General features: G+C 45.6%; 1 protein-coding gene across 2 annotated transcripts in view; it reads right to left on the bottom strand.

Moving 5' to 3' along the window:
- Positions 1–242: 242 nt before the first annotated feature.
- ZFAT (zinc finger and AT-hook domain containing) overlaps positions 243–18269 on the bottom strand; it is an 86915-nt gene continuing 68888 nt past the window's right edge. For both annotated transcript variants that reach the window (XM_082235490.1, XM_082235491.1), the window contains exons 13-16: positions 14706–14824; positions 13914–14031; positions 12044–12174; positions 243–1854 (exon numbers count right to left, since the gene is read on the bottom strand). In XM_082235490.1, coding sequence (XP_082091616.1) covers positions 1612–1854; positions 12044–12174; positions 13914–14031; positions 14706–14824 — 611 coding nt within the window. In that variant the 3' untranslated portion in view covers positions 243–1611. The remainder of the gene's footprint in view (positions 1855–12043; positions 12175–13913; positions 14032–14705; positions 14825–18269) is intronic.

Genomic DNA, 18269 nt, shown 5'->3' on the forward strand with positions numbered 1-18269 from the left:
CCCACATGGATAAGCTGGTATAGCCAACATGGTGTCATCTAGAAGTTGTTAGGACTGCATTAGCTCTGGCCAGAGGAGGCTATGGTGATGGGAGTTGTAGTCCGAAATCATCCAGAGGGCACCACATTGGTTTCCCCTGAAATAAGAGTCTTTCTCCAAATTGCATGCCCTTTTCTCCACCAAGAGCAGAGTGTTTGAACCCTTACTTACAGCAAGAGATGCTTGCATCTCTACTTTGGGTGTTTCCTCATAGCAGATATCTATTTTATTATTTAAGGAGACAGAAAAAGAATAAGACTTCCATAGATCACCTGTGTCTAATCAATACAGAAGATTCAATGCAGCTCAAGGATGCAGAGTTAGTGCTTTTTGTTTTGAAGAAAATGCTCAACGTTTGCCAGGCTGGGAGAAATAGGATCCCAAAATATCATTCTATCACTGTGGCTTCCACAGATTTTTTGGCTTGGTATTACTTCTCAGTGCTTCAACATGGCATCCATTGTATATTATATGAGACATAACCCTGTAGCAGGTGCGTTAATCTAAAAAACTGTGCCCAAGCTATGATTTTTTAAAATATATATTTCTGAAGTTATTGCTATTGCTTGCGAAAAAAGGAAAGGGGGAGACAAGGAAATAATGCTTCACGGATAGAAAAAAAGGGAAGAAATCCACTATATATCTCCAATATACGTGTCCAAAATATGTCACAACCATAAAACACTTGCATTTCGGCAGGGACTGTGCATCTGAAAGACACCCTTAGAGGTGGGATCTTTTCACTCGCGTGTCAGATTAGATCCCATCCAAATAAAAATGTGGCATGCTCACTGGCACAGAGTCCCGGTTTAAAAGATTAAAAGATACAAGATAAAAGAGAACACATTTCTTCAGGTAATGATCTCGGGTCTTCAACAATTCACAGTGACAAAAAGAAGGAAAACTGTCTTTGGGGAGGTTAAAATGCTGAACACCATTTAGAAAAACCGTTTAGAAAGGAGCACTGAAGAACAGCTGGCTCTGATTCACACCACCACATTTTCTGCATGTTGAGTGAACCCAACCCAATGGAGCCTGTTGCTTCTGAATAGCTTCACTGCAGGGCCAGTTGCTTGGCAAGTCTTAAAATCTGAACTTTCTGGGCGGTTGCTAAAATTGTCCTTTTCCGTCTACAGTCTTCTTAAAGTGCATAACAGGCACGCATTTTAGCGTTTATCAAGTGCTGTCCACTACCATTGACTCCTCTTGCTTTTTTTTGGGTTCACCTCTTGCTCTAGGAAAAGTATCTTTTATCCCAGAAGGTAGTGGTCATGACCATCCATCTGAATGGATCTGTTTGCTGCGCCTTCAGGCGTTCCTTACGAGCAGGGAAGTAGCACCATGTGAAAGGAAGCTGTGCATGGCTCAGTACATACCAAAACATTTCCTGGCAAAAAGAAGAAGCCACCAGTCCAGTCAACAACCACATGCGCCATCTGCCAAAGACTAAACATATGATAGAGTAGCAGCTGCGGGAGGTTCTGTTCTTGCCCAACATTAAATATACATTGGAAAACAAAGCATGTAGCAGTTGGGCGGTACCAGAAGGCTGGTCTCCCTTGGGAATTTTATCTAGATTTTCTGTCCAGGCTGCTCCTGCTCTTCCACCTGCTCCTCCACAGACTGCATGTCTTGCACATACACAATAAGTTCAGAGGCCTCTCCCCCCTGGGTGTAGACTGTCACTGTCCCGATCCCTTCCACCTCGTCGGAGGAAACGACCAAATGGTGCTGCTCGCCCAGCTCGACGGACGCTTGCTGCAATGTTTCCTGAATCATCACCGTGTGGTTGGCTGACTGCTCCTCTTCTGTCACCTGCGAGAAAAGGGGAGACGTTACAAAGGGTTTATTTGGAGGGCGGGGCTGCAATGTTGCTAAAACGAGAGCAAGGAAACCTAGGTGCGAATAAATGATCGAGCCTCGTATTTCATAAATTATTGGTACTAAAGGAGATTGCAGTATTTGCTTCAGTTAAATAACAGATGAGCTCGTACAGCTGATGACCCACTAGGGAAGGGATGTGGGCCACTGGCAGAGCCCTGCTTTGCATGCAGAAAGTCCCAGGAATACTGAACTACTGAAAGACCGAATGGATGTGCATTCATAACCAAAATTTAAGGGTTTCAGTGCATGTACAGGCATTTTATCGCTGGCAAGGGAACAGCAGAGCCGAGGCGATGACAGAGTTTGGTTTCCTTACACACTTTCCCTTTGCTGAATTGCAGACCATGTGTTTAAGCAGTTGGTAGCCAATCTGTGCCACAAGGGGAATACAGTGGTACCTCGCAAGACGAATGCCTCGCAAGACGGAAAACCCGCAAGACGAAAGGGTTTTCCGTTTGCGAGTTGCTTCGCAAGACAAATTTCCCTATGGGCTTGCTTCGCAAGAAGAAAGGCCATAGGGAAATCTCCGGGGACCTCTTTTAAATGCTGGCGGTGGGGAGCAAAGCCTCCCCTCCCCTCCGGCCTTCAGAAGAGGTCCAGGAAGGCCGGCGGGGGCCGAAAGCCTTTGCTCCCCACCGCCAGCATTTTAAAAGCAGTCCGGGATAGCAGGGAAGCGCTTCCCGCTATCCCGGACGGCTTTTGAAGGCAGGCGGGGGGGGAGCAAAGACTTTTGCCCCCCGCCGGCCTTCAGAAGAGGTCCTGGACCTCTTCTGAAGGCCGGCAGGGGGCAAAAGTCTTTGCTCCCCCCTGCCTGCCTTCCCGGGAGAGCGGAGAAACGTGCTGCGTTTCTCCGCTGTCCCAGACGGCTTTTGAAGGCAGGCGGGGGGGGGAGCAAAGACTTTCGCCCCCCGCCCGCCTTCAGAAGAGGTCCAGGACCTCTTCTGAAGGCTGGCGGGGGGAGAAAGTCTTTGTCCCCCCTGCCTGCCTTCCCAGAGGCTTTTAAATCGCCCCGGACAGCGGAGAAGTCCTCCGCTGTCCCGGGTTTTTTAAAAATTCTGGGGGTGGGAAGAAAAGCCCTTGTCCCCCCCCCAGACTTCAGAAAAGGTCGGGGGACAGACTGTCCCCGGACCTGGTCTGAAGGCGGTTTCCATAGGAACGCATTGATTGATTTTCAATGCATTCCTATGGGAAACCGTGCTTCGCAAGACGAAAAATTCGCAAGAAGAAAAAACTTGCAGAACGAATTAATTTCGTCTTGCGGGGCACCACTGTACAGGCACATTAGCGCATTGATATCCACTCAATGGACTAGAAGCAATTCCATACCGAGATGCATCTGAACAACAGCGTAGATTAGCCCAGCACCATGGCTCACTTGCCAGAAGGACTGGTCACCATTATCATCAATTTTTAATTCCGCCCACCCAAGGACCATATTATCCTCAGAAGGACCACGAGAAAGACCGAAGGAGAGAACATGTCTGATCCAAAGTCGCCTAATCAGGTTCATGGCTGAGGAAGGATCTGAAACAAAGTCACCAACACATTATCCACTGTGTTATTTGCACCATCTGGAGAAATAAGTACAATTCCAGGAAGACATTCATGCTGAAGTGAGTGTGTTTTAATAACCACACCCCAACACCTGACACCTTCTGTTCCAGCAAATATTTATTCAGAGTGGTGGGCACTAAGATGGTCAGCCTTGCAATGGTTATCTTTGCTGTGAGCCACTGTAGGGGGACAGCAGAGCATGTAATTTATGCAGCGGTTGGTCACCATCGTTTGTTCTGTTGGAACTCTTTCTCTGTTCACCTCCTCCCATGGGGCAAGCTGGAGTTTTGCCCCCCATGTGGTCTCCCAGACCAATGGCTACTTTCCTAAGGGGAGCAAAAATGAACTGCATTTAATCGACAGCACACAGGTTCAAACACGAAACATACTCCCTGGGTGTTTTTAAAAAAGGGACAATTTTCTCTCAACAGACAATTTTGGATTAAAAACGAGTTAACTCGGAACATCTGAGCCCACTTTACTGTGGATTTTCATTCACAGATCTGAAATTGCCAATGCGCAGTCTTTTAAAACGGAAAGTTGGGGGAAGGGATCAACTCTCCCCCAAATACAACTTGCAGAGTACCTGCAAACTATATCCACTTAATGCCCGTCAGGCCAGTAATGGAAATATCAGATGGCCCGAGGCTCCCTTCATTTCCAGCAAGTATGCTCTCTGAAATAATAATAGTAACAGCAATGAAGCATGAGCATGGGAGAGAGGTAAAACAAAAAGAAAGGGAGCCATCATCATTATTTTTTTTCCTGGAGGAAAGAAAAAATGCAATTGCGTTGTGCCAAAAGGTTTGTTATATGACGCAGCTGTGCTCAACAGAAGGACATTTTATGTGTACATTGATCAGTATATGCCAAGCTGGCTGCGCCATTTAATTGATTTAGGCTGGCTTCTTCTTTTGTTTGGAGAATGAATATACTTTATTCAGGTTTCGTTTCTGTTTAATTTCATTCGAAGGAGGAAAGACGACAACAACAACACAGGAGCTGGAGCTCTAGTGAAAAACCCCAACGCAACACCTCGCAGTGACAGGCGGCAACCGGTAAGCCATGCAGGCGAAGACACTCTATTGAAAACAACCATCCTTTACTCTTCCTTTGGATCACCTGTTTCTAATAAGACTGTGAAACAGCACAGAGCTGGGAACTAGCTTTCCGGGGGGAAAGAAAGGCATGTGGTAGCCCAAGTAAATAAAGATCATTGGGAGAAGAGGCAGAAGACACCAATCATTAACGTGTTAGCTTTGTGATAGGGCCAAGCTTAGCAGTCTCACTCAATTTCTTTCTTTCTTTCTTTCTTTCTTTCTTTCTTTCTTTCTTTCTTTCTTTCTTTCTTTCTTTCTACCTACCCGGCCCATCTGGCTGGGTTTCCCCAGCCACTCTGGGCGGCTTCCAACATAAAACTAAAATACAATAAGCTATTAAACATTAAAAGCTTCCCTAAACAGGGCTGCCTTCAGATGTCTTCTAAAAGTGTGGTAGTTATTTTTCTCTTTGACATCTGGTGGGAGGGCGTTCCACAGGGCAGGTGCCACTACCGAGAAGGCCCTCTGCCTGGTTCCCTGTAACTTGGCTTCTCGTAGCAAGGGAACCGCCAGAAGGCCCTCGGCACTGGACAGTGTCCGGGCAGAATTATTATTATTATTTAAAAATTCTGTTGGTGCTGCTCTCCTGATGCATCACGGATAAAACTAGCTTGTTGTGCTGCCTCAACCCAGTCTCCAAACAAAGGGGGAACCGAGTTCTTGTTTTTCACTTACTGCTTGTGGGAAGGGGAATAACAGAACTCCAGAATTGCAGGGCTGGAAGGAATCACGAGCAGCATCTAGTCCAGGGGTCAGCAGGGGGCTGGTCCACCACCCCTCAGACCATGTGGTGGGCCGGACTATATATTTTTTTTTGGGGGGGGGGGTGAATGAATTCCTATGCCCCACAAATAACCCAGAGATGCATTTTAAATAAAAGCACACATTCTACTCATGTAAAAACACGCTGATTCCCGGACTGTTCGTGGGCCGGATTGAGAAGGCGATTGGGCTGCATCTGGCCCCTGGGCCTTAGGTTGCTTACTCCTGATCTAGTCCAACTCCCTGCATTGCAAGAATCTTTTGCCCAATGTTGGGCTCGAACCCACGGCCCTGAGAATAAGGGTCTCACGCTCTACCGACTGGGAAGGATGAGCTTGGGTTCAAATGGAACAGCAAGCCACGCTCCGGCTTATTTTGTGGCGTGGCGGCAGCGGGGAACTTCAGGAACTTCTGAGCAGCATGCCTTAACTCGTTGGCCCCAAACCATCCTTTGTTTTAAGCTGCATTTTAATACGAAGTGCGGACATTAACAAGGATAGTAAAGATAACCAGAATGTACCCGTAGGGTTGCCATATGTCCTCTTTTTCCAGGACGCGTCCTCTTTTTCATGATGAGAGTCGTCATAGAGATCCATAGTCAAAAGTGGGCAAATGTGTCCTCTATTTTGCTCTTCAAAATATGGCAACCCTAGAAGGTGCAACTGGGAGCAGGTTTCCCTGGCGCACCACTTGTAAGGAAAGTTGGGAGAGAAGTGTGTGTGTGTGTGTGTGTGTGTAGAGGGAGAAAACCAGAGGATCAATGGGTCAATCAGAGGATCTTAGCTGGCTTCACAGAGTCTGTCAGCTGCCTACCAAAGTACTGGGCTATCCAAGGCAAGCATTAAGAACTGCACAGATTACACATATATAACAATTTATACTGCTGGATCTAGACAGGTAGCCAAATGAAAACATATATGGCCATTGAAATAGGTATGCAAACCTCTATTTCACTGCTGTGTTTGGATCCAAAGAGATTTGTCACTGGTGATGGAATTTCAACGTCTTTTCAGATGGCAGGGGGAGAGGGCTGTTTAGTTTTCCAGGTGGTATCACAAAACAGGTTTGCAAACACCGCACACGTTTATTCCTAAGGCAACAAGCCTTGCTGCCCAGCATTCACCGAGACCTGCAAGCAAGTATATTGTAGCCGGAATGGGATTCGAAATTGGCTTTGTTTACGTTGAAAGCCGCACATAATTTTAAATGCATCTGAGATGCGCAAATAAATAACAAGGAGAGGAAGATAAATAAAAATGCCGCTGACGCGAAAGTGAAATGAAACTAGAATCTCATTTGGTGCAAGGGCGACAAACGGAATGCTTATTCAATTTTATATTCTCCTGAAATGAAAATGGCCAATAAAGAAAGTTAACAGCCTCTCTACCTGCCTTTATCCAGATGTTTTTCATTGGTTTTGTCATTCCAGGAAAAATGATTAACTGCTTTCACTTGTGGAGCTCCTTGTTCTTGTTCTCTCTCCCTCTCTCTCTCTCTCGGACATCTATCTATAATCCTCTTAGCATGACAAATTGCTGTGTTTTTCAGGTTGGCACACTTCATGTCAGCTCAGCACTTACATGCCCTCTGCTTAGGTCCTATTGGATTGATCTACTGGGGGAATCTTTCCCAAAATATTGCTTTTTTTTTTTCTTTATCCCTCTAATAAGGGAGTTAATGAGACAACAGCAGCTTCCAAGCCAACTGGAGATGCCCTTCCATATTTTTTTTCTGGCAGCACCTACATTCTTTTCAATTGCTACCTGAAGCATCCTCCTTGCTTACTGGCAAGAGCTTGATGTGCAATCTATTTGTATGTGACCACGCACACGCGTGGTGCTGGTTACCTGGAAGTGGTACCCAGAAACGGGAAGCACCCTGGAGATCCCACCTGGCTCGCAAGAAGTCCCACCCCAGAGCCCAAAGAGAACCTCAAGATGTGCTGTACAGTGGTACCTCGGGTTACAGAGGCTTCAGGTTACAGATGCTTTAGGTTACAGACTCCGCTAACCCAGAAATAATACCTCAGGTTAAGAACTTTGCTTCAGGATGAGAACAGACATCATGCTCTGGAGGTGTGGTGGCAGCGGGAGGCCCCATAAGCTAAAGTGGTGCTTCAGCTTAAGAACAGCTTCAGGTTAAGAACAGACCTCCAGAACAAATTACGTTCTTAACCTGAGGTACCACTGTATAGGGAAGTGAGGGGCACGTGAGGCTTGTCCACCTGGGAAGGTAGCTCATCTAGGCTTTGCAGGATATCTTCAGGAGAAGGAAAAGCTAATCCTACACAAATCCAGAGTGGAGTCCCCTAAGGTGATTGGATGGCACCTGGTATGCCTCCTTCTGGCAACTTTGACTGAAATGGTCAAAGGCCTGGAAACGATGCCTTATGAGGAACGGCTAAGGGAGCTGGGCATGTTTAGCCTGGAGAAGAGGAGGTTAAGGGGTGATATGATAGCCATGTTCAAATATATAAAAGGATGTCATATAGAGGAGGGAGAAAGGTTGTTTTCTGCTGCTCCAGAGAAGCGGACACGGAGCAATGGATCCAAACTACAAGAAAGAAGATTCCACCTAAACATTAGGAAGAACTTCCTGACAGTAAGAGCTGTTCGACAGTGGAATTTACTGCCAAGGAGTGTGGTGGAGTCTCCTGCTTTGGAGGTCTTTAAGCAGAGGCTTGACAACCATATGTCAGGAGTGCTCTGATGGTGTTTCCTGTTTGGCAGGGGGTTGGACTCGATGGCCCTTGTGGTCTCTTCCAACTCTATGATTCTATGAACTCCTGCAGCCAAGCTGGTGCCAAATGCATTGCTCTGCTTTCCTTTGGGCCACATCAGCCAGATCAAGAGGGGGACCTCCATACACACTGCCTAGGCTTGCACCCTGGGGAGGTCACTTCAGTGCTGCCAATGCAGCAGATTGACTTCACCCCTGGAGACACACTCCATTGGCTTTCAAGACCGATGAATGCCAAAAACTTTCAATCTTTTCCCCCTGATAATATATATATATATATATATATATATATATATATATATATGCAGGTTTTGGTGTCTTCGGGTGTCTTCCCGTGTAAGAGTCGGGGTGTCTGTGCGACGTTTCGACGAGGTCTCACTCGTCATCTTCAGGCTGGTGCTTTCGGCTTCTTGTTACTTCTCCTTCCTATATCGCGCCTGTGACTCACGCGGTGATCTTGCTGCTTTGCACTGCCCTCCCTTTTTTGTTTTTTTGTTTTTGTTTTGGCCATCTTCTCAGAAAAACTCTTCACAAGCTCAAGAGGTCAAGACACGAAAGCTTTAGCAACTAATCTACACTTAATGACCCACCCAGTGGTATTCAGAATATCACTCATGAAATCACTCAAGATATCCCTCAAGTAATTAAGGAACAAAAGAAGAAAAGGCACACTAATCTAGGAACTTCCTCTCTGCCCAGAACGTTGGAGGCTATACACCACACCCCTCAACAGTATTTATAGGAACTCAAACACCAGATTCTGCTCTGTTCCAGTAACAAGAAGCCGAAAGCACCAGCCTGAAGATGACGAGTGAGACCTCGTCGAAACGTCGCACAGACACCCCGACTCTTACACGGGAAGACACCCGAAGACACCAAAACCTGCATTCATGTACCCGTGAAAATCTACGAAAGCAAATATATATATATATATCAACAAGAAAGATGGTCCATCCTCTGGTTCATTTTAGGTGCCCCTGTATGCACGTTCTATAGCTCTAGGATGTATCTAATTTTTACATATGTTTCCCCAGCCGCTCTGGGCGGCTTCCAACAAAGAATGAAAATACATCAAAATGTCACACATTAAAAACTTCCCTGAACAGGGCTGCCTTCAGATGTTTTCTAAATGTCAGGTAGTTGTTTTTCTCTTTGACATCTGGTGGGAGGGCATTCCACAGGGTGGGCACCACTACCAAGAAGGCCCTCTGTCTGGTTCCCTGTAGCTTTGCTTCTCGCAGTGAGGGAACCGCCAGAAGGCCCTTGGCACTGGACCTCAGTGTCCGGGCAGAATGATGGGGGTGGAGACGCTCCTTCCGGTATACAGGTATATATGTCAAGATCTAGCATGGTTAATGATGATTTTACAATATGACACCTGAACGAAGCAGCCTCCTGTCTTCTGTGTTACATTTATGACATTGATTTAAAAATGTGTGATGGTGGAACCTGGACACCGTTTTTTGGTTTCTTACACATAGCCCCTTACGACTAGATGTACCTGCTCACGTTTCAACAACGTATTTCAGAAAGCTGGGGATCAAGCAACAAAGAATAGTTGGGGCATTTATTTCGCTCAACTTAATTGAGATTCCACAGGGCTAGCCAATGAATTGTCCAAGTCCTCAGCTAGTTTGGTTGTCTCGAGCTGCCAAACCAATTCCCTGAATCATCACTTCTACTGAGCAGAGACACCCTGGGGGACGCGGTGGAATACAAAGGAGACTACAAGGAAGAGGTGAGGAGTGGGAAGAAGCAGAAGCAGCCATGCAAATTTTGCAAATGGTTCTGGCCCACTTGAAACCCTGTACCATTGCTGCTCAGTTATTAAAAGTGTAAAAGGTAAAGGACTTCTGGACGGTTAAGTTCGACTATGGGGTACGGCACTCATCTTGCTTCAGGCTGAGGGAGCCGGCCTTTGTACGTGGCAGCTTTTCTGGGTCATGTGGGCATCATGACTAAACTGCTTCTGGCGCAACGGGACACCATAATGAATGCCAGAGTGCACAGAAATGCTGTTTACCTTCCCGCCGCAGTGGTACCTATTTATCTACTTGCACTGGTGTGCTTTCGAACTGCTAGGCTTACAGTGTGAGGTAGGCCATGTTGAAATTGCAGAGTCCTGTGCACAACGGAATGACGAACAGTACGTGCCACATGCTTAAAGTTGCTTTATTTTCAGTTCAGTATTGAGAAATCACAAACATGCATCTTGCCTCTGCGGGAGCAGAGAAGCAACCGTCCTTCTCCTCGGAATGAAGAACACCGAGAGAACAGTGAAAAACAGGAAACCAGTGTACGTCACATCCAGCTTCCCATTCCCGTGGGAAAACCCAACAGTGCTCTGACTGTGGAATGTAAACATTGTCTTGTGACAAGCACTTCGCTGCACAGTGAAGAGAGCAGAAACTAACAGGCCAGTCACCCCAACTCTTTGAAAAGGGGAGCCTCGTGCTGCTTGCAGTGGCTGCTAGAACTGGTGCCCCAGCCAACACAAGCAATATACAGTGAGCACTGCCAAAGGTGAGGAAGAGAATAAGAGGAAGATCATGCCAAGAGTATTTAGAGTGTAGCTATTTTCATCTGTCACAGAATCAATGCTTGTTGCTCAGCAGTTGGACTGAAACCGAAGGGGCTGGGGGGAGAGGAGAGATCACACTACACCGTAGCTCTGAGGTGCCACAGGATTATGGCTCAGGCCTTTCAGCAATCCTTGAGCTTTATACTAGTCTAGCTTCTCAATATTTGATAAGGACTCCCTGGAATATGAATCCCCCCCTCTTGATCTTCTGCATATATAAATATATTTGCTTTATCATATGCTTCTATCCCTTTTTTTAAACACAAAAATATTAGCATGATGCCACCAACACAAAGATTCAAAACAAAGGAAGTCATTCAGAAATTAACACAAGAATTTATCTCACAGGGTGTCTACATAGAATAAAAGCTAACAGTATATAACAAGGACTCAATGCCTTATGCAAGTATCTGAAAACATACAATTTTATTGAAATGTGTTATTAGCAAACCACGATCTTGAGGTTCTTTATGAATAATGAAAGCCCTCATTATAAAAAGGGGATGAGAAGGAAACCTCATACTTCCATTAGAAAGCCATTTTTTTTTCTTGACTCTAACAAAATCCTACAGATCAAATAAGTCCCCAGCAGAACCTCTGCAACCTCACTGCTTCCAATAGCTTGCAGATTGCTACCTCATTACAGGATAAAGCTCAGAAGTGGAACGGAATGCAGGTCAATTTTCTCAACTCTTTTGCCTAGAGGCCAATTTAAACAGCCACTTTCACCACAATGTGGAAACCTATCTCTGGAAGCAATGTAGCTACTCTGAACCAAGCAAGCCAGGAGGCAAATGGCACATGGTTTCATGAGACTGCAATCACCTCAGTTTTCTTATGGGGGATTGCAAGTTTGAGAGTGCGGCCCCGTGTCAAAATCACTCCTGTACATAAGAATGCCAAAATGTGTGTGAGAGAATGATGCTCCAAGCTTTCCCCCACCTGCAACATGCAAGGACTTTGAATGCAGCGAATGCCTCCATCCTGACCTGGAACCATCCCGGGAAAAGATTGCATGCTCACACGAGCTGCCAGTTGCTCAATGCATTAACATAATAGGCTTGCAATAAGTATTTTGATGTCATCTATCGAAACCAGCCCTTTATCTCCCCACAACTTTATATACAGGAATAATGAAGTTGATTACATTCGGTTTCAGGCAGAGAATTCACATTCCGTAATGCCAAATCCAGAAACAAATGTGGTTCAAGGTGGTGCTGCAAGGACGGCCCAGTATTGAGCTGTCTAGCTAAACAAATGTGGTCTCAAATAGGTTATAAATATTAACTGTTTATTTGCATACAACAAATAGCCAGAAGTATCACTCCTTCTGTCTAATGCACACACACGCACACACACACAGAGGAAAGGAAAATGTTTTGACCTGTTTCACGACAGTAACAGTTCCTGGGGCCATGGCAACGACAGAGGCGACAGCAGCTGCGTCGTGGGGCTCCGAGCCCAACTCTATGATCTGTTGCAGGATGTTCACAGCCGTGGGGTCAAGTCGTCCCCCTAATCGGAGAGAATGTCAATATGAGAACCAGGACGGCGTTAACAGTAACACAAACTTGCCAATTTTCTGTTCAAATTCATCTCCTTTTGCTTATGTTTCCGCCGCTGCACATCCCGCCATGCCATTGCAGCGAGAACTTACCCCGCCTACCCCTCGTTCAAATCCCTCTTCACATTCTTCCCTAGTACCTTACAGAATTCTGTCTTCTCCCCTCACCATGCTTAGAAGCAAGCCCCGCTGGTGGCACGGAGTTTGCTTTGGAGGAATAAGAGCTTACGCCCTAATAAACTGGTCAGTCTCCAAGGAGCCAAGAGTCTATTTTGTTCCATTTACCTTTGGTGACCTCAGTAAGTTGTCAAATCCAATTGAACGGGCTGCACTGCTATCACCTGACGGCATTGGGCGCAAACCTGGTAGCTATAGGCTGACATCGCCTGAAGCGAGCTTTTGTCTGCCCCCCCAACCCCACCTTACCCTCTTCACCAGGCATTAGTGGGGTTCGGACTGCTCTGCTAGTTTCTTTTCAATGTTAGAACAGAAGCAACCCGCTTCTGTGGTGTCCCCAACTGCTTCAAGTCTTTGCAGGATTTGGGAAGAAGCTGTGCTGGTGGCATCAGGTCGCAGCCAATATGCGTTTCTTTCCCAGAGTCGCTTCGGACTTGGCAATTTTGATGAAACAAAACAATCTGCTCGCTAGTGAAGCCACTTTTGTTGACAGCGTGATGCTGGTGTAATACTGGAGCAGGAAGTATCAGTTCACATATCATAGAATCATAGAGTTGGAAAAGACCACAAGGGCCCTCGAGTCCAACCCCCTGCCAAGCAGGAAACCCCATCAGAGCACTCCTGACATATGGTTGTTAAGCCTCTGCTTAAAGACCTCCAAAGTAGGAGACTCCACCACACTCCTTGGCAGCAAATTCCACTGTCAAACAGCTCTTACTGTCAGGAAGTTCTTCCTAATGTTTAGGTGGAATCTTCTTTCTTGTAGTTTGGATCCATTGCTCCGTGTCCGCTTCTCTGGAGCAGCAGAAAACAACCTTTCTCCCTCTTCTATGTGACATCCTTTTATATATTTGAACATGGCTATCATATCACCCCTTAACCTCCTCTTCTCCAGGCTAAACATGCCCAGCTCCCTTAGCCGTTCCTCATAAGGCATCGTTTCCAGGCCTTTGACCATTTTGGTTGCCCTCCTCTGGACACGTTCCAGTTTGTCAGTGTCCTTCTTGAACTGTGGTGCCCAGAACTGGACACAGTACTCCAGGTGAGGTCTGACCAGAGCAGAATACAGTGGCACTATTACTTCCCTTGATCTAGATGCTATACTCCTATTGATGCAGCCCAGAATTGCATTGGCTTTCTTAGCTGCCGCGTCACACTGTTGGCTCATGTCAAGTTTGTGGTCAACCAAGACTCCTAGATCCTTTTCACATGTACTGCTCTTGACCATGAATCTCTCTGGGTGGCTCTAGGTTAGCTACTCTTTCTTGTTGTTACTCTCAGACCTACATTTCCAACTCGTACTGTTTTTAGGGAAGCTTTTTTAATATTTCATGAATTACTGTATTTTAATATTTTTCTGGAAGCCGCCCAGAGTGGCTGGGGAAATAATAATAATAATAATTATTACCACGCAAGGATTACTGAGTTAATGTACGGGGACTTGTTTTGAACGCTCAGCATTTATACACTGCTTTTGCGAAACATTCATTTCTCCTTAAAGAGAATGTTTTACCATTCTCCGAGGTATATCGCAGGTCCTGTAGAGCAGCAACTGCGGCCTGAGTTCCTTGCATATCTTCAGCTTCCGTGATATGGAGATACTGCGTTTCTTCAGGAATTTCTGCTTTGGTCTGCAAAAAGAGCCAGTGATCGGTGATCATAGGGAATTAGCTGGCAGAAGCACATCACAAAGATGCCAAACAGCTATTGCAGTGTGTAAGTATCAACGAGGGACAAGGGACGCGGGTAGTGCTGTGGTCTAAACCACAGAGCCTAGGACTTGCCGATCAGAAGGTCAGCAGTTCTGATTCCCATGACAGGGTGAGCTCCCGTTGCTCGGTCCCTGCTCCCGCCAACCTAGCAGTTCGAAAGCACGTCAAAGTGCAAGTAGATAAATAGGTACCACTCTGGTGGGAAGGTAAATGGCGTTTCCGTGCGCTGCTCTGGTTTCTCCAGAAGCAGCTTAGTCATGCTGGCCACATGACCCGGAAAAACTGACTGTGGACAAACGTCTGCTCCCTTGGCCAGTAAAATGAGATGAGCACCGCAACCCCAGTGTCATTCGCGACTGCACTTAACTGTCAGGGGTCCTTTACCTTTACCTTTAAAGGGCAATGGGGGGAAAAGGATCCTTTTGCCAGATAGCATGCATCTCTGCATGCCCACGCAAGAGGCAGTGCATTTTTTTCATCTCATAAGGCAGTTTATGTCGTGGTATTCTCATTTGATTCCAATTACATTCCCCACCTTGACCCTTCTAGAGAAACCCGATATTTCTGGGCCAGCTGCCACTGCTTGGCTTTACCTCCCACTTTGTCTCCCCATCATACTCGACCAGTCTGAGTCTATGTTTGTTCTTGAGGTGTCTGTTGAATTCCCACTTTGTACCATACACGAAGTTGCAAACTGGACACTTAATACCACCTGAAGGAAAAGAAAAAAAGAAAGAAAGGGGGGGGAGAGAACAAGATAATCTTCATCAGCACAATCTTTGCCTCTTGTTGATAAATTAAGCCAAATCAGCACACCAGGTTACCAGGTTGCAACTTTATCAAGTTTAATAGATGATTGCTTTCCAATTTGCCCAAAGCAAATTTTACGCACCTTTAAACGGCAATGCATTGTCAGTTATATAACTACTATGTTTTTACTACTGATGTTGAAAATACTTTTGGTTTTTTGTTTTCTGGCAGCAGAGTATTTCACCTGAATTCTGCATGCGCACACCCACGTGCAAATTGTTTTGCTAATTTTTAACTAGAAACACGAAAAATGAATCTACTACACACAGAGTTAAGAATTCGTTTTTAATCTATTTCCTATTTCCGTGCTCAAAATCTCTGGCAATTTGGACATACTAAAAAATAAATAAATTGTTCCTTTATTTTATTTATTTTTTGTCCTGATTCAGAAGAAGCCCTGAAATCTTGCTGTGAAGTATCAGGGTGGGAGGATGCACAGCAATGGTGGGAAATGTTACTTTGCACTGAGCAGCAGAACAAAACATAGCCCTGAGTTATGGGTGCTTGAGGAATTCCTTATTTGCGAATTCTGATACGGACACACCTGACCCACTCGTCTCAACCTACAGTGATTTGGGGGCACAGTAACCATTCAGACTTTGCATTTTTTTCTGATTTTGCAGTGCAGTTTTTTTTTAACTATATCTCTTGAAATGTGCATGCGATGTCTATTTTAGGATTAATTACATTTAGAAATGGGCATTTATTATGCAGATTTTAAAAAGAAAAAAGAAATGCAGCAGTGGCCACTGATCCATTCATCCCTATTCTAAGGTAACTCTCCTTTTTAAATAAATAAATCACAAAATCTTATGGTATCTTACTGGAACAGCACAGTGAAATGGTCATTTGCAGCAAGCACTGATCAACAATGAAGGTGAAAAACCTGGGAAACAGTTCCAGAGCTGTTTTGTAGGACCCTGGGCATGGGGTGAGGGGGAAAGGAACATACCGAAGAAGACTCAATACTGAAAAAGAGATATCAGAAATAAGAGCCTTTTCTGTTTCTCTGCTATCCTGTCCCCCACTGTTAAGGGCTAATAAACACACCAGTGATACATCCACTGGCTCACTGTGAAATTGGCTCAGCATGTGGGAGCTGCCATGACACGTCTTGTGATCTTTCCTGTGATCCTGATTGGATGAGGGATAACTATCGCATATATAAATGGTGTCTCTACATCCCAACTCCACATGCTTTCGTGCAGTGGCAAGCCACCCTAATCTCGCAGCAGTATGTTGGAGAATTTGCCACTGGCACATTGTTTATCGGTTGCAGAAATGTCTTTGCGCCAAACGTTTTCCGTCTCCAAGCCAAACCTCTTCAAGATGGGACTTCATCAACGTGGCGGAATGGAATAATTTCCTCTATTTCATTTCATAAAACCTCATTAAAGTGAGGTTCATTTGCTGACATTTATTAGTCTTCAAGGATTTCCTAAGTCCTGCCTATTATTATCTTTAACCGCTTTAGACAATGCAGGCTGCTTGATTTTATGCTAAACTGGAATAGCTTCTCTGTCAAATGTGTTAATATGCAACATTGCACAGCTCCCTAGTAAAGTACCTTTGGCACAGGATAGGAGAACGATACCATCAGTTACCAAATCTGAAATGAAATATTCATTTCGTATCACCCTCTTAATAAAAACTCAATTAGATGCAAGACCTTCCTCTATTTCTTTTAAATTAAAATTACTGTAACAATAACACCCTGCTAATTAAAATGGGCACCTTTGTCACTGCGACTTTAATTAAGGAACAACAAATGGAAGCATCCAGTTGAGCCAGTAGCAGAAAACTGTGCGACAGCTAATTGACACCGCAGCTAAAGAAAATTAATTTCCATCCAATTCATTAAATACTTTGGCAATACAGAGAGGGGGAAAGGTCACTGAATGACATACCTTATCTGCTTTTGACACCCGTGCATGTAGTCAAATCATATTGGAGTATTTCATATTTCTGAAATGCCAAAGGAGCAATTCCACTGTTGGCCTCCCCACCATCCCTCTGGACACACACACACACTCTATTAATGCACTAACTGGTCACTTGGATGTGACATTTACTTTCTATATTGCATTAATAAGGGGTCACAAAATGAAAAGAAGTCGCAGATAACAAGCAGCCAGAAAGCCCCCGAGGATCTGTGTGCTACTGATAGTATGGGAAAACGCTCATTTTAGAAGGCTTCCTAGCTGCAGCTTCCCACGGCGAACCTCCTTTGGCTTCTTACAGTCCTTGAGTTTAAGCTACAGCATCAGGACACCCATAGGGAAAGTTACAGGAAAACACTTCCATTAAGTCCTTTTCTTACTAGAACTCTACGTGCAACTGCATGCCCTGGGCGATTCCCTTATCAGTGGTTACAGCTCCAGATCCTTACAGTTTGCCTTTTAAAAATGCAGGAAAGTTTAAGCAACAAAATAATTAATAGGTTTAGCTTCACTGGGCAAATCTGCCTTTACAACCTATATTCTGGACACAGTACCTTCTTTTTGGTGACAGTGAGGCCATGTGGTTGGCTGTCTTGGAAGGGTATTTGAGAGATAGCTGGGATGCCCAGGCCCTGTTGTTAGCTCATTTTATCTACAATTATAGTGGTCTCCTGTCATGGTGTGGCTGGATGCAGAGGGGTTGGGGGTCCCTACCAAGCTGGGGAACCCCCAAGGGAACCCCCAGGGGAAGAAGATTCAGAGCCAGGGGGTCGGTGGTGGAATGGCAATGAGTGGTCAGAGGGAGCAGACTGGGAGGAGGAAGGGTCGCAAGCAGAAGAGGTGACAGGGTTTGGTGAGCAGGAAGAGGCTGTGGCAGAGGGCAATTCAGACTCAGAGGCAGAAGTGGAGGCTGGGAGGGAGGCCTGGAGACAGAGAGGCAGGCTGCTGAAGAAGTAAGGGAGTCTCCCCCACCTGCCGAGACCAGCTCCCTCTCCCCTGGTATCATATAATGTGCAAAGAAGTGAGGAGGGCAGAGCAGAGGCAGGTTGTGCACAAACGCAATTCGTGACTGCTTGGGAAATACCTAGGAGAGGAGGAGACTTGGGAAGTGGTGGGAAGGCAGAGGCCTTCAGTCCGTGCAAATGCCTTCTTGAAGCAAGACCAACTGGGGAGAGGTTGCTGGGATCACTAGGCCTGCGCTGTTTAGGTTTCTTGCCTAAAGATTTATGGAAGTGAGAGCTGGACCATCAAGACGGCTGATCGCCGAAGAATTGATGCTTTTGAATTCTGGTGCTGGAGGGGACTCTAGAGATTCCCATGGACTGCAAGAAGATCAAACCCATCCATTCTGAAGGAAATCAGCCCTGAGTGCTCATTGGAAGGACAGATCCTGAAGCTGAGGCTCCA

The sequence above is a fragment of the Podarcis vaucheri genome, assembly GCF_965113315.1.
Source record: "Podarcis vaucheri genome assembly, chromosome: 8".
Lineage (NCBI taxonomy): Eukaryota > Metazoa > Chordata > Lepidosauria > Squamata > Lacertidae > Podarcis > Podarcis vaucheri.